General features: G+C 39.4%; 1 protein-coding gene across 8 annotated transcripts in view; it reads right to left on the bottom strand.

The window, feature by feature from the left end:
• Positions 1–20,070, bottom strand: part of LOC100337655 (ubiquitin specific protease 12) — a 68,053-nt gene extending 47,983 nt beyond the window's left edge. For 2 of the 8 annotated variants that reach the window (XM_041013024.1, XM_041013026.1), the window contains exons 1-9: positions 19,877–20,069; positions 19,629–19,707; positions 18,500–18,641; positions 18,216–18,373; positions 1,100–1,362; positions 799–1,017; positions 574–682; positions 378–493; positions 117–215 (exon numbers count right to left, since the gene is read on the bottom strand). In XM_041013024.1, the coding sequence (XP_040868958.1) occupies positions 117–215; positions 378–493; positions 574–682; positions 799–1,017; positions 1,100–1,362; positions 18,216–18,373; positions 18,500–18,641; positions 19,629–19,707; positions 19,877–19,906 (1,215 nt within the window). In that variant the 5' untranslated portion in view covers positions 19,907–20,069. Of the gene's footprint in view, positions 1–116; positions 216–377; positions 494–573; positions 683–798; positions 1,018–1,099; positions 1,363–2,185; positions 7,580–18,215; positions 18,374–18,499; positions 18,645–19,628; positions 19,708–19,876 lie in introns of those variants that run through there. The other 6 variants (XM_014772213.2, XM_006605237.3, XM_006605236.3 and 3 more) reach the window with 6 other exon arrangements.
• Between the last annotated feature and the right edge of the window lie 1,972 nt (positions 20,071–22,042).

Below are 22,042 nucleotides of genomic sequence, written 5' to 3'. Positions count from 1 at the left end.
AAAAAATCCTTCCTTTCTGATCTGAATAAAATATAATGTGGGAAAAAAATAGTTGAAATGCAAGAGAAATTCACAATGCAAAGGTTATTTTATTGGTTCTTGAATTTAATACTAACCTTTACCATAGTGTCTCGCGTAAAATCATACTCAAACCGTTTTAACTGAAGCTGAAGAACAGGAGGGAAATCAATGAACAACACACCCTTCCTAGCATCCTGAAAGTGTAATCATAATCACATTCAAGGAAAATAACCATTCTAAAATAATTAACAACAACAACAACCAACAAAAGGGATATCAAACAATTAACAAAAGTTAATGCACATACTGAAGTTTAGCCTGACAACAAAAAGCAAAAACACATGTTCAGGTTTTACCTGTAAACCATAGTTCTCAGCATGATACTTGTTATCACCCTCAAGTCGTTCCACTTCCACATACTTATCAAAAGAAGCATACACATCCTTACAGCCTTTGACATCAAGCTGAAGATCTATAACCAAATATCCAATATTCTTTAAGGTCCAAGATATGAAACGATGTAGTAAACAATCCTAAAGGCAAAAATCATACCATAAAATGATTCTTTTCTTGTTGATTTATAATCCACATTGATGCATTCAATATAGTTCATATGGTGTCCTTCAAACAATTGCTGTATAGTGCCTTCCACAATAGTTCCCTGGTCAAGATGAAACCCCAACAAATAATCTTCCAAGACATTATAAAAATACACAAGTATCTATAGTAAAAGCTATTTTAAGAAGACAATACGAAGATATCATGAAAAATCAGTACCTTCATTTTTCCTTCTAGCTTTTCACAAAGAACCCTATTAAGCTCTTGGACATCATGCTGCATGAACGAATCATATGTATCCCATCCAAAAGACTTTGTTAACTCTTTTGTTGCCACACTAGTGTCACTATACTGCAATTTGTAAAACAAACTTTGTAATGCCAGAGGGATGCTCCCTGATGGCATATCATTTTCAGTCGTGGGCATATGGTACACAGCCTGAACAAACAATTTTATACATGAGCTGTTACCTTTTTTAAAAAAAATAAGACCTTACAAAGTTTATATGCTACTGGCTAACCTTTCGGAAATAAGAAATGTGGTACAATGTTTGAAGCAGAGAATTCATATAACATGTAGCTCCTTGGTTTTTCAGTCCAACATAACCAGTTTCCTTTTTTGAATCATATGACCAATCCATATCTTTACGCACAGAAATGTCAGCCTCAACAACACATGTATCATTCACAAGATAACCTCTAGCAGGATCATACAATTCAGCAAGTGGCATGAAATTAATGAAACCCCAGTCACTCTCACGTGCATTGAACTGATGTTGTGAATCTGGAATAAGAAAAGGCAACCAAATTTATTTTTCTGAATAAAAAAGAAGAGAGGGAGGGAGCAAGAAAAAATGCACCAAGAGAGGATGATAAGATAATATCAAAAACAAAAACAAGTTAAAATTAAAGTAGAAAACCAAAGAGACAAAATCTAACATAAACTGACTAACTTTTGTGAATATCACAGGGAAATCTGGTAAAGAAAAAATAAGTGTGTTTGGAAAATCGAAAAGATCCACTATATTGTATAGAAAATAGCGTCACAGACAAATAGAGGAAGTTACACAGCAGTTAATATATATGTGTGTGTGTGTGTAAGAGAATGAGAAAATTAGAGGAACAACAATTAGAGAAAAAAATACAAAAACATAGGAGAAATTTGTAAAGAGCAATTAATTATATAAAAAGGGAATGGGAAGAAAAAAATAAGAAAAACAAAACTTAAAATTATGGAAGAAACAAAGGTAAAAAAAATAGAATTAGAAAGAGATTAGAGAAAAAGAAAGAACTAAAAAAAGTAATAGAACGTTATCTGAGCGACTAAGTTGTCAGACATGAAAGGAGGAATTGTAGAGGCGATGACTGAAAAGAATAGTTCAGTTTCTGTAATGGGTACAAGAAGAATAGTCATATGGTATGATAATGATGGAATTAAAATGTGGGCTTAACAAACTAGAACTCAGGTCCAGCACAACTTGCACAAGTGTTTACTGAAGTTTTAAAAGGTCCTAACAAAAAATAAGGTCCTCACAAAAAAGAAATTGAAAACCACAAGAGTAGGCATGTGAAATTTGAAGACACTAAAATGCTGCTGAGTCATGTACCTCTTCATTGTTAAGGGTCCAAATAGAAAAACCCAAGTGTTAATCACACCTATGATGTGAGCTCTAAAGCAACAGTGCAGGGCAGAGTAGAGGGTCTCCACGATTCTCCAGCCAGCACGTCAAAGATTGATGGTGCAGTGGTAATGACCGCAATCACACCTGACATGTGTTACAGCCCACACCAAGGGAGGTGGCCCCAAAAGCCCTAAAAAATTGCACATTGCAAAGGGCAGGCTAAGGGCTTTTTTGTTTTTTCACAGCCTATAGGGCTTTTTAGAAGAGAAAAGTCACCAATGCTCTCTTCTTTCTCTTACGTTTTCGTTCTTCTCTTCTTGAACAGCTGAACCCACTCTCCCCTTTCGCAGCCATCACTTTCGGCAACCCAGACTCTGGTTTCAAGCAAACTCACTCTCTTTCTCTTTTTCTTTGTTCTCCAGTGAAACCTTGTTCTGGTTCATCGGATCAGGTTATCTTGATAGCTATATGGTTATCAAAATCGCATGTCAACTCATACGAGTTGTTGTAATTATGTGTATCTCTTGATAGATTTTCTGTTTTAGCTTTCTTTGTTTTCCTGCTTATCTTGTTGTAGAAGACAGCAGTATGTCTTGTCTTGTCAAGCTGTCTCTCTCCTTTTTGGTGTATATACATGTGTTGTTTGAATGTAATAAAGTAAGCTAAGTGAGAAACAATTTTCCTCACTCAATTTCAAGCTTCAACTTGGCATCAGAGCCAGGTTCGTCCGCGCCGCCGCCGTTTGTCGCCATTTTCTCCGGCAACAACAGGGTTTGGTGCGCCTCGAGAAGCGCAACCCAACCCCACAACTCGCGTGACTAACAGGTCACCCACGCGCCGTCACGCGCCTCCGCCGTCCGTCACCAACCTTGGCGCGTGGCCGCCACGCGCCGTCTTCCTGGCGCTGGAATCCGGCCAGACCAACGCCAGTCGTCTCGTCGGCGCGTCTTGAGTCCATTCCAACCTTCAGTTTTTGGTTTCGACACTCGAAACGTGTCGACCTTGCTTATATCTCCGTTTACTCTTAGGATTTTGTGTTCTTGAGTAGAAATGGCTTCGGCTGGTCCAGTTCTCTCCTTCTCTGGAACTCCAACCATCACAACAGCAAAACTCAACTAGAAAAATTATTTATCTTGGTCTGCTTCAGTGGAGCTATGGTTTCTCGGCCAAGGTCACCACGACCACTTGGAGAAAGGTGTTGAGGCGGTTCCAATTGATAAAAGACCTGAATGGGAGAAGCTGGATTATCAGCTCTGTGCTGTTTTATGGCAATCGGCTGAGCCAGACGTTTTGGAGATCCTTAGATCATTCAAAACGTGTTGTTCTTTCTAGAAAAAGGCCCGAGAAATCTTTGTCAATGATATTCAGAGTTTGTTTGATGCAACCATGAAGGTTACAACACTCAAGCAAACCAGCCATGACATGATTGCTCATATAGGAAAAGTTCGGGCTGCAATAGAAGAGCTTAGAGGTTTCTAGTGGCTGACTCGTTAGAGGAAGTGAATAGAAAACTAGATAAGTTCTACATGGTTTTTATCTTGAGGAGTCTACATTCAAACTTTGATCATGTGCGCGATCAGTTTCTTGCTAGAGATCAAGTTCCATCGATGGATTCTCTTATCACTAGGTTGCTTCGTGTGCCTCATGCACTGAAAGAACAAAATCCAGTTGATACAGTGGAAACATCAGCCATGGTTGCACCTCGTGGGAGAGGGAGAGGTCGTAACAGCAGAAGAGGTCGTAGTGGAAGAGGTGGACGTCCTCAATGCACATATTGCAAGAGGATGGGCCACACTCAAGAGAATTGCTACTCCTTGCATGGCTTCCCAGACAAAGTAGCTCAGGTAGCTCAGACAGAAAAATCAGAGTCTAAGTTCTCTGAAAAAGAGTATCAAGAGTATTTGAAGCTGAAATTTGAGAAATCCAGCAGTCAGGCTTCATCTTCCTCTGTACCATGTTATTCGACAGCATGTATTTCTCAATCTATTGACGGTCCCAGTCCTTGGATACTTGATTCAGGTGTCTCTGATCATATTTCTGGTAACAAGTCCTCTTTTACATCCATTTCTTTTCCAAAAATTCCTCATCTTGTTACTGTAGCTAATGGTTCCAAAGTTACAACTCAAGGAAGTGGTCAAGTCTCTTTATCTTCCACATTAAAGTTGGATTCTTTTTATTTATTCCTCAATGTCCTTATAATTTAATTTCATTGAGTCAGTTAACTCGTTCATTAAATTGCTCAGTAACCTTTACCGCTAATTCCTTTGTTATTCAGGAACATGGCCCGGGTCAACTGATTGGAGAAGGACGTGAATCACGAGGACTTTACTACTTGAAGTCCAACTTTTCTGTTTCTTGTTCTGCAACTTCAAATCCCAAACTTTTGCATGATCGTCTAGGTCACCCAAGTCTACCAAAGCTGAAAATGATGGTCCCTAGTCTAGAATCTTCGAGTCCTAGAATGTGAGTCTTGTCAACTAGGAAAACATGTTAGGTCATCATTTCCACAAACTGTTCAAAGATGTAATTCAACTTTCTCTACCATTCATTCTGACATTTGGGGACCAAGCCGTGTTACATCTTTTGGTTTTCGATATTTTGTAACCTTTATTGATGAATTTTCTAGATGTACTTGGGTCTATTTAATGAAAAACAGATCTGAACTTTTGTCTATCTTCATGTCCTTCCTCAATGAGATTGAAAACCAATTTGAAAAAACAGTTAAGATTTTCAAAAGTGATAATGCCAAAGAGTATTTCTCTCATGATTTCTCTTTTTTTATCTTCAAAAGGCATTCTACATCAATCTACATGTCCCCATACACCACAACAAAATGGTATAGCAGAAAGGAAAAATCGTCATATTCTTGACACCGCACGATCACTAATGTTAGCCTCTCATGTTCCTACACACCATTGGGGGGATGTGGTGCTTCTACTTGTTTCTTAGTTAACAGAATGCCTTCCTCTTCCCTTGAAAATCAAATTCCTCACTCAATCATTTTTCCTCATGATCACTTATTCCATGTTCCACCTAAAGTGTTTGGTTGTACTTGTTTTGTCCATGATCTCTCTCCTGGTTTAGACAAACTTTCTGCCCGAGCAATCAAGTGTGTCTTTTTAGGTTATTCTCGTCTTCAAAAGGGTTACAAATGCTACTCTCCATCTACCAGGCGATATTATATGTCTGCAAATGTAACCTTCTTTGAAGACACACCCTTCTTCCCATCATCTATAGACCATTCTTCTTCCATCCAGATTGTTCTTCCAATTCCCTCTCTGTGTCCTCTAGGTACCTCAAACCAAGATGTCAGTGAAGTTCCATCTTCTCCACCACATCCGATTGAAGTTGCTCCTCCACCACTTCTTCCATCTCCGCCTGTTGGTTCTACAGTACCTGAAGCTTCTCCTCATGATTCTCATCCTTCTTCAATCAATCCTCAAGTCATGAATCCTGCTACCTCTAATTCAGACTGGCCCATTGTCATCCGAAAAGGTACTAGATCCTCTCGTAATCCTCATCCTATCTATAACTTTCTGAGTTATCATCGTTTGTCTCCTTCATATTCTTTCTTTGTTTTCTCTCTATCTTCACATTTTGTCCCTTTTAATATTCATGAGGCCCTTAGTCATCCTAGATGGCGACAGGTTATGATTGATGAAATGCAGGCTCTTGAACAAAGTGATACTTGGGAACTTGTTCCTCTTCCTCCTGACAAGAAGACTGAGGGTTGTAGATGGGTCTACGCAGTTAAAGTTGGACCTAATGGTGAGATTGATCGGCTTAAGGCTCGATTAGTAGCTAAAGGTTATACTTAGATATATGGCCTTGATTATTGTGACACTTTCTCTCCAGTAGCTAAGATCACTATTGTCCGTCTGTTTCTTGTTATGGCTGCCATGCGCCATTGGCCTCTCCATCAGCTTGATATTAAAAATGTATTCCTTCATGGTGACCTTGAGGAGGAGATTTATATGGAGCAACCTCCTGGGTTTATTGCTCAGGGGGAGTGTGGTCTTGTGGGTAAGCTGCGTCGATCTCTCTATGGGTTGAAGCAATCTCCTCAGGCCTGGTTTGGTAAATTCAGTCATATTGTTCAACTCTTTGGGTTGAAACGAAGTGAAGCTGATCATTCTGTTTTTTATTGTCATTCATCCCCTGGGAAATGTGTTTATTTGATAGTATATGTTGATGATATAGTGATTACAGGGAATGATGCTACTAAGATTGCCCAGCTAAAGGAGCACTTATTCAGTCATTTCCAGACCAAAGACCTAGGATATTTGAAGTACTTCCTTGGTATTGAGGTGGCTCAGTCAAGAGATGGTGTTGTGATCTCACAGAGGAAGTATGCTCTTGACATTTTGGAGGAGACAGGCATGCAGAATTGTAGACCTGTTGATAGCCCTATGGATCCGAATCTGAAGCTCATGGCAAATCAAAGTGAAATTTATCCTTACTCCGAGAGATATAGAAGACTTGTGGAAAAACTCATTTATCTCACCATTACAAGACTTGATATTTCCTTTAAGGTTGGAGTGGTGAGTCAATTTATGCAAAACCCCCATGCTGATCATTGGAATGCTGTTATACGTATTCTTAGATAATACATAAAGAGAGCTTCAGGACAAGGATTGCTTTATGAAGACAAAGGTAACACACAAATATCTGGGTATTGTGATGCAGACTGGGTTGGCTATCCCATGGATAGGAGATCCACATCAGGATATTGTGTCTGTCTCCATTCGAGGAAATATTATTTCTTGGAAAAGCAAGAAGCGAATTGTTGTTGCTCGATCTAGTGCAAAGGCTGAATACAGATCTATGGCTATGGTTACATGCGAACTTATGTGGGTAAACAAATTCTTGAAGAGTTGAAATTCTGCAAAGTGGTGCAAATGAAGTTATACTACGATAATCAGGCTGCTCTTCACATTGCTTCAAACCCAGTCTTCCATGAGAGGATCAAGCACATAGAGATTGACTGTCACTTTATTCGGGGAAGCTACTGTCCAAAGAAATTATCACTGAGTTCATTAATTCTAATGATCAGCCAGCAAATATTTTGACTAAGTCCTTAAGGGGGCCTAGGATTCAGTTTATATGTTCCAAGCTTGGTGCATACAATTTATATGCTCCAGCTTGAGGGGAAGTGTTGTAATCATGTGTATCTCTTGATAGATTTTCTGTTTTAGCTTTCTTAGTTTTCCTGCTTATCTTGTAGTAGAAGACAACAGAATGTCTTGTCTTGTCAAGTTGTCTTTCTCCTTTTTGGTGAATATTTTTTTTTTTTTTTGATCAGCAAAAGTATTATATATTGATAGAAGTACCAGAGGTACTAAAACGTACAAAAGGTAGATCCATACTCATGGTTCCCACAATAAAACTACAGAAGTTTGAAGAGGAACCATAGTATGGCTACAATAAGTGAGAACTGCTACATCTCCTACTGTGAGATACTGAAAATTAAAACAAAAATCCCTCTCTAATATGAGTTGACCATTGGTTGAAGTGAAGTTTGAAATCTTTGTCCAGATTTATGAGCCATGTCCACACTAAATATACTGCATCGTCTACAAGCTTACTACCATTAAAAGAATCATTGGAAAAAATAATTCTGTTCCTCATCTTCCATATAGACCAGACCACAGCCATCCACCAACTTTGCCACCTACTTCTTCTTAACCCTTCCACTTGAGCAAAGGAGTGCTGAAGGAAATGCTGAGCTGGATTGGAAGGGAAGCCTGTAGTGATACTCAGCCATTATATAGTCTCCCACCAAATAGGCCAAATCTTTGTGCAGTGAAAAAATAGGTGGGACACCTCCTCATCCCTAACACCACAAAAAGGACATAAAGCATCCGAGATCTGAACTTGCCTTCTTCGCAGATTACATTTTGTTGGTAATCTGTCTTGAAGTAATCTCCACCCGAAAATAGCTATCTTGCTGGGAATCTTCAAGTTCCATAATTCTACAAAGGCTTGGTCCTTACTTGCCGCTGCTCCCCCTTCCCTTAACATGAGATAAGCAGACTGAGATGAGTAGATACCTGAAGGGTGACCGGTCCAAACCCAACCATCTTCACCTTGATGCTGAATAATCTGCCCTTCTACCTCTCCAAGGAAGTTGACTGCCGAATCTACTTCGCTGTCAAACAGATTTCGCCTCCAAGAGAAGTGCCACTCCCACCCATGATCTTTATGTTGCCCCATCTGCCTTATAGTATGATGTTGCTGCATTGAAATAAGGTACATCCTAGGGTACTTTTCAGCCAAAGACACCTCCTGGTTTATCCATCTATCCTCCCAAAAGTTAATTCTATGACCAGCACCAACCTTCCATCTGAATCCTTCTTGAATGCTCCTTCCTTGATATGATTGACAAACAACCCTTTTTAAGTCCCTCCACCATAATGACTGGCAGGCAGCCCTATCCCCCTCCTCCAAACCCCTCCACCCTCCATATTTGGACTCCACTACTTTGACCCACAACTCCTGATGATGGTTTAAGAGATGCCACTTCCAATTGCCTAGCAAGGCAATATTAAAGGCTTTGACATCCTTAATACCAAGCCCTCCTCTTTCTTTTGGTAAGCAAACCTTCTCCCAACTTATCCAAGCTATCTTCTTTTGATCATGCTCCCCTCCCCAAAGGAATACACGCTGAATCTTTACTAATTTGGTTGCCACCGATTGAGGAATCCTGAAAAAAGAAAAGAAAAAGATAGGGATGGAAGTTAGAACAGATTGGATCAGTGTCACTCGTCCCCCGAATGAGATATGCCTTTTCTTCCAATTTGAGAGTTTTCTCTCACATTTGTGAATAATGGAATCCCACATTCTACCCCGCCTCGGATTGGCCCCAATGGGAATACCCAGGTACACAAAAGGAAAAGCCATCAAGCTGCAATTCAAATACTTGGCCGCGAGGTGCTTCCATTGAGCTGATACTCCAAAAGCACCAAAAGAACTCTTAGCAAAATTAATCTTCAGTCCTGATACCAGCTCAAAAGACCTTAGCATGACTTTTATAGCTTCGACATTCTCCATACAAGCTTCACCAAAAAAAATGGTGTCATCCGCATACTGCAAGATGCTGATAGGCACATAATTAGCACCAACCAAATAGCCTTTGAATAGATTCTCCTCCTCAGCCCTCCTCATCAACCCATTCAAACCTTCTGCGACAATATTAAAGAGAAAGGGAGCTAAAGGATCCCCTTGGCGAAGGCCCTTTTGAGGAAGAAATTCAGAAGTCGGACTTCCATTCACCAAAACAGAAATAGAGGCGGATTTGACACATCCTTCAATCCACTTAACCCAGTGCGGACTAAAACCTGTTCTCCCCAGCATATAAAACAAAAAACTCCAAGATACCGAATCATATGCCTTTTCAAAGTCAACCTTGAACACTAGGCATGATCGATTGCTTCTCTTAGCGTCATCAATAACCTTATTTGCTATGACTACACTATGAAGAAGCTGTCTTCCTTCAATGAAGGCAGATTGAGACTCATTAATGATAGACGACATCACCTTCTTCAATCTCTTAGCCAGCAATTTAGCAACTATCTTATACGTGCACCCAATAAGAGATATGGGCCTATAATCATTTAAAAATTGGGGATCATGCACCTTTGGGATTAACGCTAGGAAAGACGCGTTAGAACCCTTAGGGAACACACCATTTAAATGAAACTCATCCAAAAAGCGAAGCACATCTGGCTTCAGCAGCTCCCAAAATTGCTTTATAAATTTGAAATTGAATCCATCTGGCCCTGGGCTTCTTTGGCTCCCACAGTCCCAAATAGCTTCCTTAACTTCCTCCTCCTGGAAAGGGGCCACCAAAAAATAGTTTTGCTGCTGACTAATAGTCTGAAAAGCTATACCATCCAAAGTAGGTCTGCTGAAATCAGATTCAAGAAATCTTTAATGGAAAAAATTCCTAACTTCCTCCTTCACCTTCTGCGGCTCATCACACCAATCCCCATCAATTCTGACCCCTTTAATATAATTTTTTCAGCGATGAGCATTCATCATGAGATGAAAGTAACGAGAATTGCAATCGCCCTCCTTAATCCACCTAGCCCTTGCTTTTTGTCTCAGCAGCGATTCATGAGCAGTTGCTGCTACCCATAGAGCTTCTTGCAAGTTCTTTCTCTTGATACCCTCTTGAGATAGCTGCAATAATGTCCAGAAAAGTTGAAGCTACCCCCATCTCACTGTCAAACAAGTTACGCCTCCAAGAGAAGTTCCATTCCCACCCATAGTCAGAAAAGTGCCCCATGTCTTCCACAACATGAAATGTTTGGGAAGAAATTTGGTAAAGCTCTGGAAATGGCTCTTTAAGAGGAACCCCTCCATCAACCCAAGAATCTTCCCAGAAAAAAATTTGGTATCCCCTACCCACCTTCCAAGAGAAATGCTTGGAGACATCCTCCATGTCCGGGTGCTGATTAACAAGCCTTAAGTCAGACCACCACTGGGAAAAATATCTCTTTGATGGCCCCTGGTCTAAGCCTCTCCATCCCTTGTATTTGGAAGATAAAATCCTGCTCCAAAGCTGGTCTGATTGGTGAAACACATCAGCCATTTCCATTTAATTAGCAGAGCATTGTTAAGTGCCTTAATATCTTTAATTCCCAATCCTCCCATAGCTCTAGAGGCACAGACTTTACTCCAAGCTATCCAAGCTATCTTCTACCCTTCACAGCTGCCACCCCAGAGAAAATTCCTTTGGATTGCAGTTAGCCTATTAATGACTGCTGTAGGGGCCCCGAAAAAGGACAAATAAAACAAAGGCAGCGCTGTTAGGACAGCATTAATTAGAGTAATTATGCCAGCCATAGAGATGCTTCTCTGTTTCCATTTATTGAGCCAAGCCTCGAATTTTCTGATAATAGGTTCCCACACCACCAATCTTCTCGGATTAACTCCAATAGGAATCCCAAGATAGCAGAAAGGAAAGTTGAGCAGAGCACAATTTAAGAAGGCAGCAGCAGATAGGCACCAATCCTCAGATTTCCCTATAGCTCCAAATTGACTTTTAGCAAAGTTGAATCACAGGCCAGACACCATCTCAAAACATCTAAGCATTGCCTTCACAGATTTGACATTTTCCATAGAAGCTTCTCCAAAAAAAATAGTATCGTCTGCATATTGGAGAATGTTAACAGGCACTTTATTCTTCCCCACCAGAAAGCTTTGGAAGCAGATTTTGCTGATTGCTTCCCTCATCAAACCTATTAGTCCTTCAGCAACCAGGTCAAATAGAAGTGGGGCCAAAAGATCCCCTTTTCTCAAGCCTCTTTGAGGCTTAAACTCGGAGGTTGGGCTTCCATTTACAAGGATTGACACAGAAGCTAAGGTAATGCATCCCTTGATCCAGCTAATCCATCTCTCATGAAAACCCATTATTCTCAACATATAGAAAAGGAACTGCCATGACACAGAATCATAGGCCTTTTCAAAGTCAACTTTAAAGACCATGCAAGACCTGTTGGTCCTCCTTGCCTCCTCCACTACCTCATTAGCAACCAAAACCCCATACAGCAGCTGTCTATCCTTTACAAAGGCTTATTGCCTTTCATCAATAAGGTGAGATAAGACCTCTCTCAGCCTATTAGCTAGCAGTTTAGCAATGACTTTATAAACACAACCTATGAGGGAAATAGGTCTAAAGTCACTAATAGACTGTGGGTCCTTTAGCTTAGGAATGAGAGCAATAAAAGAGGAATTACTGCCCTTAGGGAATGAAGCATTGACATAGAATTCTGCAATAAACCTTAAAAATTCAGGTTTTAGCTCCTTCCAAAAATGTTTGATGAATCTTAAGTTAAACCCATCTGGACCCGGGCTTTTGTCGCTTCAACCTACACAAGGAATATCTTCAACCTCCATAACAGCAAGCCAATCATTGAATTCAGACATAATGCTGGCCTCTGAATTACCACGATTGCTCCCCATTCTCTCTGAGGGATGCCTGATACAGTTAAAATCCCCAACAAGACACCAGCACAGGTCTTGGGAGTGCAACTTCCTTCTACTCAATTCCTGCCATAACTGCCTTTTGCCCCCCATGTCGCAGGGGGCATATATATTAACCACAACTACCCTTTGCATATCAGGCACCCATACCCCTCCTAACATAATAAAGCCCTTTTCAGAGACTCTAAAGTCAACCTGAAAATTATTGTTGTTCCAGACACACAGCAACCCCCCTGTAGCATTAACAGCAGGCTGCCACTCCCACACAAGGTCAGCATCACCCCACAAAGCCTGACAAGAAGCCTTATCAAAGGACTCCCTCTTTGTCTCTTGTAAGCAAAGAAGGTCAACCTTATACTTGCCCACCAGGTGCCTAATAGAGGCCCATTGATGCCCCTGCCCATCCCTCTAATATTATATGAGAGGATATTCATCTGTTAATTTTTTTATTTCCCAACTGCAGAGCTTCCTCCCTATCACGGATTTCCATGTTGGCAAAATTTTGGATATGGATAGATTGGTCTGTGGCACCCTCAAGGCCTAGGGCTTTCCCGAGATTCCACTGTTGTTGGGCTTCCTCCATCACTGTTGTGTTGCACTCAATTGTGCTTTTTAAGCCCCTCCCTGAATCACTTTCACTCTTGCACTGCTGTGAGCTTTTATCTTGAGATGCAGGCATGATTTCCACATCAATATCACTTTTAAGTAACTGAGGTTCCTCTTCCACAGGTTCGAGAGCTTGGGCTTTGGCTTTGGTATGTTTTTGTCTAACATAGACTTTAGAATGCATTTCAGAATTTGTTTTAAAGGTATGGGCTATGGGTAAGAGACCAGCCTTATTACTCCCGTTCTTCTCCCGAAATGGGCCCAAGGTGCCAGTTGGCCCATTACAAATTTGGTTCTGCGGGGGAGGTGAATTTAGGGGAAGGGGTGCATGCCTTATATCTCCCAAGTTTTCCTTATAAGGACCCTGAGCCTCTGATTCTCTATCTTCACAATTCAAAATTTTTCCTGCAGGGTCGTGAACATGCTCCCGAGAAGCAGCTTTTTCTTTGTTTGAAATTACCCCTTTTGTGCAATAGCTTTCATGTGCCTTTTCATCCTTTCTGCTTGTATGATCGGCCTTTGCTGGTTTGGGGCTATACGAGCTATTGGGTTTGTCCTCTGGTCCATCTGTGCATGTGTCGTCAAGGTGGTTAATATCCAGCGGGCTGAGCTGAGGTCCGATTATGCTGTCATGACCACTGGTTTTGTCATCTGACCAGTGGTTCGAAGCCAGTGGTAGCTTCTTCGACGACAGCTCCAGCGAGAAGGAGAAGCTTGTGTCGCTATCTTCATCAGGGTGATCTTCCTCGCCGCCTTCCTCCGACGTTACCTCCTCCGACCATGCGTCGGACGGCAGGGTTCGTCTGGAGTTCGAATCCACATCGCCCCCAACCTCCTCCACCATCCACACCTTATACGTGATGCCATCAACGCACACGTGGACCTCCTTCGAAATCGCCGGCGGGAGGGGGTTCGAATCAACAAGCGAGCTCTGTCCAGACGCCGGCGGTCTTCAGTGTCATCGTCAGGTTCAACGACGTCGCCGACCGTAGATACGACTGTCTTAAAGTGCTGCATGTCCCACACCTCAATCGGGAAGCCCCACAGTTGCATCCAAACAGTCCGGTTTTTGGTCCGACAGCCCGGTCTCCACTTCTCCAGGGCATAGAAGAGCGTGTTTCCGGTAGTGGTCTCCATGTTAATGATCTCCTGCACTTTTTCGTTCGACAGCCCAGAGAGGAGAATCATATCGTCTCCTAAAAATTTAACGCAAACGTTGTACCCTAGCTCCCAGGCTATTCGTTCCTCCATTGCCTCCACCGCCGTGACTTTCTTAAGCTTCCCAATCCAAGCTCCTTCGCACCAGTACCCTGCTCTTCCATTTGTGTTCTGTCACAGCCTCACAAAGTATTAGAGTTTTATAAGGAGCTGCAGTTATTCAACTGCAGTCTCTTCTAGCTTCTAGTGGAAGCTAGTTAGTTACTTCTAGTAGAAGCTAGACAGTTGTAAGTAGTTAGTTAGTTGTTAGCCATGTTAGAGACTAACAGAATAGTCTATATATACTGTTTGTAAACCTGAAGTTCATTGAGTCAATAAAATGATATTCCCATCAAATCAAGGAAATACTCAGACTAACAATTTTAGTCAAAATCAGTATTCCGGTCAAGGAAATGGTTCTGGTCAATGATCCTTTGGTTGCTCCTGTTTCCTTTTCCTTAGACCTTACAATCGTCACAAGCTTGAATTTAGGTCTCATGAGTGTGTTTTTCTTGGGTATTCCACATCTCATAAGGGTTACAAATGTCTTTCTCCTACTGGAAAACTCTTTATCTCTAAGGATGTTGTTTTCAATGAAGTCAAATTTCCTTATTCAGATCTGTTTTTGTCTTCCTCTAAGTCTGATTCACATCCTAATAACCCCATCTCTTTCATTCCCTCTACCCGTATTGTTCCTCAACCTATTGCTTCTCTTTCCCCCTCTAGCATTTCTGTTGCTAGTCCTACTTCTATTAATCCTACTACAACTGATTCAAATTCCATCCCTAGTCCTTCTGTCCATGCTGAGTCCTACTATTGATGCTGGATCCACTTCTGTGCAAGACAATTCATCAGATTTGTCTCCCTCTGAAGTATCTAACAGTGCAGCATTGGAGATTGTTCCTACAGTTAATTCCCATCCTATGCAGACCAGATCAAAGTCTGGAATTCATTTACCAACTTAATCCAACCTTGTTACTTGCTCACAATGAACCCAAATCTGTGAAGCAGGCTTTGGCTGATTCAAAACGGTTTAATGCAATGAAACAAGAACATGAGGCATTGATGAATAACAAGACCTGGGATTTGGTTTCTCTTCCACCCAATAGGAAAGCAGTGGGCTGAAAATGGGTGTTCAGGGTCAAAGAAAATGCAGATGGGACTGTTAATAAATACAAAGCTAGACAGGTAGCAAAAGGATTTCATCAAGTAGCTGGTTCTGATTTCAGTGAAACCTTTTCCCCTGTTATCAAACCTGTTACAGTAAGGTTGATTCTCACCTTGGCCCTAACCAATAAGTGGGAACTTTTTCAACTTGATGTTAACAATGGCCTTCTTAAATGGCTTTCTAGAGGAAATCATCTATATGCAGCAGTCCCCTGGATTTGAAAATCCCAATCTTTCTCTTGTTTGTAAATTGAATAAGGCTCTATATGGGCTTAAACAAGCACCAAGACAGTGGTTTGATAGACTAAAATCTACACTCTTGCATCTTGGCTTTTCTGCAAGCAAGTGTGATCCATCTCTTTTTGTCTTCAAAGATACCTCTCATATCGTCTATCTTTTGGTGTATGTTGATGATATTATAATCACTGGCAGTTCTGTCAATTTAGTCCAGCAGTTCACTGTCAAAATTCACTCTAATTTTTCCCTTAAACAACTTGGGAAACTGGATTATTTTTTGGGAATTGAAGTCAAGACCTTAACTGATGGCTCTATTCTTCTAACTCAAGGCAAATATATAAGAGATCTCCTACAGAAAACTAAAATGGCTAAGGCTTAATCTATTGCTTCCCCAATGGTTTCTGGATGCAAGCTTACTAAAACAGGAGCAGACCTCTTCTCAGATCCTACTCTTTATAGATCAGTAGTTGGAGCTCTTCAATACTCCACTATAACCAGACCTGAACTAAGTTTTGCTGTAAACAAAGTCTGGCAATTCATGGCCAACCCTCTTGAATCTCACTGGACAGCAGTGAAAACAATTCTCAGGTATCTCAAAGGCTCTTTACACCATGGCCTACTTCTCAAAGCTGCCACTCCTCCCATTCCCATTAAGGGCCTTTGTGATGCAGACTGGGTGTCTGACCCTGATGATCACAGATCTACTTCAGGAGCTGCTATTTATTTTGGTCCTAATCTTATATCTTGGTGGTCTAAGAAACAACAGATTGTTGCAAGATCAAGTACTGAGGCTGAGTATCGAAGCCCAGCACAAGCCTTCTACCACTTTCCTTCCGTTAAGCTCTATCTCCAACCAGATTTCTTTTCTTGAGATCCAAACTCAATGTCCTTGAACCTCCTCCGAAGTCTCAACCTCATTGAGTTTGAGAGGTGGTATTAGAGTATTATAAGGAGCAGCAGTTATTCAACTGCAGTCTCCTCTAGCTCCTAGTGGAAGCTAGTTAGTTACTTCTAGTAGAAGCTAGTCAGTGGTAAGTAGTTAGTTAGTTGTTAGCCAATTCTGTTAGCTGTTAGCCAATTCTGTTAACAGAATTGTCTATATACACTGTTTGTAAATCTGAAGTTCATTGAATCAATAAAATGATATTTTACTTCTTCATTTTCTCTCTCTATCTCTCTCTCTCTCAATTCTCTTAGTCTAGAAACTCTGACAAAGTTACCTTCATTTTCACTTGGGCAGCACTAGCTAACTAAGGTGGTGTTGGGTCAGGTCTTTAGGGTTTAGGGTGTTTTTCTCTTTTCTAATTTGGTGGACCTTGGGCCTAAATCCAAAATATATACACAAGTTAACAAATAGCTTAAATAAGACATGCTCTGCCCATTATGCAAAAATATTGAAGAGGGGGCTGCACATTTATTCTTTAACTGTACCAAAACCCTCCCTCTATGGTGGGAGTCAATGTCTTGGGTTAACTTGAAGACAGCAATGCCACAAATTCCTAGACACCACTTCTTACAGTATGGAACTGACATAGCTGATGGGTTCAAATCTAAAAGGTGGAAATGCTGGTGGATTGCCTTAACATGGACAATTTGGCAACATAGAAACAAGGTGGTCTTCCAAAATGCAACCTTCCATGGAAGTAAGGTGCTGGAGGATGCATTACTTACTATGGTCGTGGTTCAAAGCTATGGAGAAGGATTTCACTCTACACTTTAACCAATGGTCTTCTAGCATGAGGGATACATTCTGTAACTGGGGGGGCTAGGTGATGGTAGAACTATGTAACACATTAGATTGTTCTAGCTTGTCCCATCATTGGATAAGCTGGTTCCTTTCTAATCATATGTAAACTTAGTACCACTGGTACTATTCTATATATATATAATACTCCTAATTTTGCTGAGCAAAAAAAAAACAAATAGCTTAAATGTAAGAACTAACTGGAAGTCTAGAAGTATAATTTTGATGTTATTCATAAGATATTTTAGCACTTATAATTTTTTATAGTCTTCTTGAAAAAACCTTGTAAACTCATTCACAAGATTGATACCAATGACCAATGTTTTCAAATTGTGACTGTCCAACATTTCATTGGCATATTTTTAAATGGGTGGGTTTTTAACTTGTTATAATAATAATAATTTATTATTATAATAACCTAGTAACCATGTACTAACAAACATAGTTATTTTGCTTTATAATGGAGTTGGAATGTTGAATTATTATGTTATTTATTAATATTTTGATATAGTTTTTTATATTTAGTAAACTCTTACGAGTTTATGGAGCCTCCATGAGTTTACATAAACTCTCGAGTTTGACAACCTAGGCTAACACTATCAGTAAAAGTATTTTTTACTGCAATGTGAATCTGAGAAGAAGAAATCACAGAAAGAGCAGAAGCTCTCAAGCATAGAGATGAGTCACTGGCCCCTAAAAATTCCATTAAACATTCCCAATACCCTTTTCCTCTCTCCTCTTTCCTATATAACAGATTACTCTTATTATTTTTCTGTAACTAACTCCCCACTCCCCACACTACCTTCTTGCATACAGTGAATTATGGGCCTAGTTATTCTTGGGCTTTCAGGAATAAACCTGAAGAGGTTTAGGAACCTTGAGGGTTGGGTTCCTATCATATCGGGTCATCAGTTCCTAGCTTAAATTATTTAATGTCCACAAACAGAACCATTATATTGGTTCTCTACTTCTCTCAAACATATAACAACCCATATAAAAAGAATATAATTCCTTTGTTACTTATTCAACTTAGTAAAGAGAAAAGCTTTCAATGAATAACAGCTGCAAAGAAATTACCTTTTCTTATTGAATATTTACTATGAATTTGATTAACAACAGTCAAGTTGAAATGGGCATATCTACTCCAACCATAGGGCAATGTAGCTGAATCTGCAACATCCACATACATTGACAGATGGTCACCACCATTCCCCTTTGGAAATATAAGTATTCGCCTGATCATTTCAATTAATGTTAGTTAGAACCAACATTCGTAACAAGGATAACTACTTGGCAGTTGGCACCCATACACATAAGTAATTAACATAGGCATTGATGTATAGGGGTAGAAATGGACATACCACTTATAGCCCCCAACACAGAAAATGTCAGAAAATAATTTTTTGGGAATACTAGAAAAATTGTCAATGGTCCAAGTGAATCTCGCAGCTGGTGTATCATCCACTGTTGGAGCATCCACTGTACTCATGTTTTCTGCTTGGTCTGCTGTTGAAATTGAAAGGGTAAAAAACCAAGAAGCAAAACAATAAAAATAAACCTAGCCATTACTCAGTTATGCCAAATATAAAAACTTCGTACCCCATTGCCCAGAGGCTCTTCGCTATGCCAAATATAAAAATAAAAAAAAATCAGAACAGAGTTAAATCATCTTCACCAAAAGAAATATTTTCGCTTTCACACACCACGTGGAAAAACCAAAGAAAGAATCCCAAAATTCAAATTACCCATCTATCCCAATCAAAATGAAGCACCACTTCAAATAAAGCTTCAACCCAAGCCCCAATAACCATAGAAACTCCAATGCTTCTTGACAATACACAACATTAATCCCAACAAAATGAACAAAAGACAAGAACATCACCATCCCCCCATTGCTTGCATTTCTATTACATTCACTCATTCAACACAACCAACCCTATAAACAGGTTAACAGAGATATTAATAATGTAATAGTTGTTAAATTAGTTAGTTTATTATTTAAGATGGGCTAATTAGTTGGCAATCAGTTGCCCACTCTAGTGTTTAACCATTCACTGTAAATAAGAGCAATGCTGTACTCATTCTTAATGTTTAATCAAATATGATATTCTGAGAATTCCTTTCTCACATGCTCTCTAGCTTTCAATCCCTTTCCCTCATGGCCTCTGATTCTTAACTGTCATACAACAAGCTTGTACCTCAATTGGTGCCAGGCACCAGCCCCACTATCTGAGGACCTACTCGGTTCAAAAACAAAATATAGTTTTGGTTTTCAATTATAATTACAAAATATTTCACTTTATTTTCAGTTTTTCATTCCAATTCCTATTTCCAAACATTCATGAAAAAAATTGCACCAGCCACCTCCGATAAACTTTAAACAAAAAAAAAAACTAAATTCGCGTATAATAATAAAATAAATTCAATAGAAGTTTACACGATCATTCACTGAGTCTCCGACAACAAGCATTACCGAAATTCAACAATTACCTTCCATAGGTTGAGGACCTTCTGGCAAGTCAGAGCGAGGAACCAGCATCTCATCGTGCTCCTGCTGCTGCTGTTGCTGCTGCACACAACACAACAAAATCGAACATCAAAAACCCTAGAAATCGCGCAATAGAAAAATCACAAAAAAAGAAAAAATGATCAAATGCAAGAACGGTGTACGGTGAATGCAATCGAATTGAATTGAAGCAGAAAAGAAAGGAAAGAAAGTAAAAGAAAGAATCGGTTACATCCATCGGTGGAGGAGTCATGAGAGTCATTGTTGTACTAAAAGGTAGGTAAAGACGCAGAAAAGAAAGAAATTCATAGACGAAGAAAGAATTAGTGTCTGTGAGTGTATATATAGTGAGAGTCAGGAATGTGAAGAACCGTGACTTTTTGAGTGAGAAGGGTTGCTCGCGCACGGAAGAGGACGTTTCAGGAATTTCGTAACAATAAACCCCAATGCTGTGTACGTACATGTGCTAAAAGGGTCTTTTTGGATAGTTTCTTTTTTTTAATCAAAACTAGTACGATACCCCGATACGCACGCGTAACATAGCTGTCTATATATATACATTGTTAGTGATTACCTAACTACGTTTATTATAATAAATTAACAAATAATTATATTTAAATATTTTAATATAGATGTTACAAACCTTTTTTAAAAAAAAAGACTTATAATTTAAATTGACACAAGTTGGTCAATATATAATTTTTTTAGAGTCAAATTTGTAATATCTCAAATTTTAAATTAAAAATATTGCTTATAATTATATTTAAATATTTTAATATAGATGTTACAAACCTTTTTTTTTAAAAAAACTTATAATTTAAATTGACAAAAGTTGGTCAATATATAATTTTTTTAGACTCAAATTTGTAATATCTCAAATTTTAAATTAAAAATATTGCTTGTAAATGTTTTAATTTAATTTATTTTAAAAATATGTGTCACTTCTTTTTTTACTGCTACTTGTAAATAATAAAAACATCCTATTATAATTTTTTTAAAATAAAATGTGATATAGTCCATAATAATGTGATGATAAACTTGTAGTGTCACAACGAAATATATAGATATAGTCCATAATAGTGTGATGATAAACAAAATACATTTTTCATCCCTACTACAACAAAATACAAGTGTATGTGGAGAAAATATCTCTCAAAATATATCAAAACAATAAACAAACTAGGACCAGAGCAAATCATTTATTACACTAGAAGTGTAAAACTAACTAAGACGTGTCCTTAGGAGAATCGTCACTCTCCTCCTTAGACGTAGATTCCAACTGCCTCAGTAATTTCCAATACTCCTCCATCTCCTTGGACGATATGTCTGAATGGTCACCTCGGTCCTCTGTAACCGTCGCTTGGTGTACTCGATGCATATTGTATCTGATCTATCAGTTGGCACTATGTGGACTCGAGTATGGCAAGTGTAACATACTAACGTGTAATCCGTGTAATGATACAAGGTCTGCTCTCTTTGCGAGCTACATTGAGCCTGCAAACGCCTTGGTGTACTCGCACCATGAGTACCTAAAAGTTATTGGTTGTAGGGGTGAGTTCTCCATTCTTTGAACGCCACAAACAATAGGAAATAGTAAAACAAAATGAAAACATACAATCTACGTAACCACTATGTGTGATTATATAAACAAACAACACTCTTGCATCCTTACTATCACTCTTAATTCACCATTGGGTCAAATCACTGTCATCAATCCTCTCAGGTCTTGATGGTCTTACAAAATCATGTGGATGACAGTCGAGAGCGATCGCTACATAAAGATACATTGTACATCGACCCCTCATCTCCCAACAAAAAGCATAGTTCGAAGCCAGTCAAGAGTAGCAAAGTGAGGCCTGTGAGTTACCCGTGCTAAATGAGTGCACCAAATGTCAAGTAGTTACCACTCGCTAATTCCTCTAGGTTCTTTGAACCTTTCCGCCCACTACACCCCAATGTATCTCTGTACATCATCCACTTCCTCAGCACAACCTCACCTTCTCACAGAAGGAAATAGAACCAATGGTTCCTTAATCTCTATCCAATCCTCTTGATTGTTGTTGTTGCATCACATGCATAGCCCTCGTGCCACGTGCATCAACGGATGCGTACAAACAAACAAGAAAGAAAAACAGTGTTTAGGCCTACATACTAATTTTCTTTCAAACTTATAATTTCTATTTCTAGACCAAAATTCAATTATTAACGTCTACGTCATTAATGAGTTGACCATTATTTGACTAGAGAATTTTCTCTGAATTACCCTTATTTTTTTTAGAATTTTTCTTAAAAACTTAAGAGTTTAACCATGTCTAGGTATTCTATGATAACATCTCATTTTTTACCATTTCAATAGTCTAAAAACACTACCCAGTCGCATAACAAAGCAATAACATTG

Source organism: Glycine max, chromosome 20 (assembly GCF_000004515.6).
Source record: "Glycine max cultivar Williams 82 chromosome 20, Glycine_max_v4.0, whole genome shotgun sequence".
Classification (NCBI taxonomy): Eukaryota; Viridiplantae; Streptophyta; class Magnoliopsida; order Fabales; family Fabaceae; genus Glycine; species Glycine max.
Note: the sequence above shows the minus strand (reverse complement) of the source record. Positions and strands in the feature narration are given on the sequence as shown.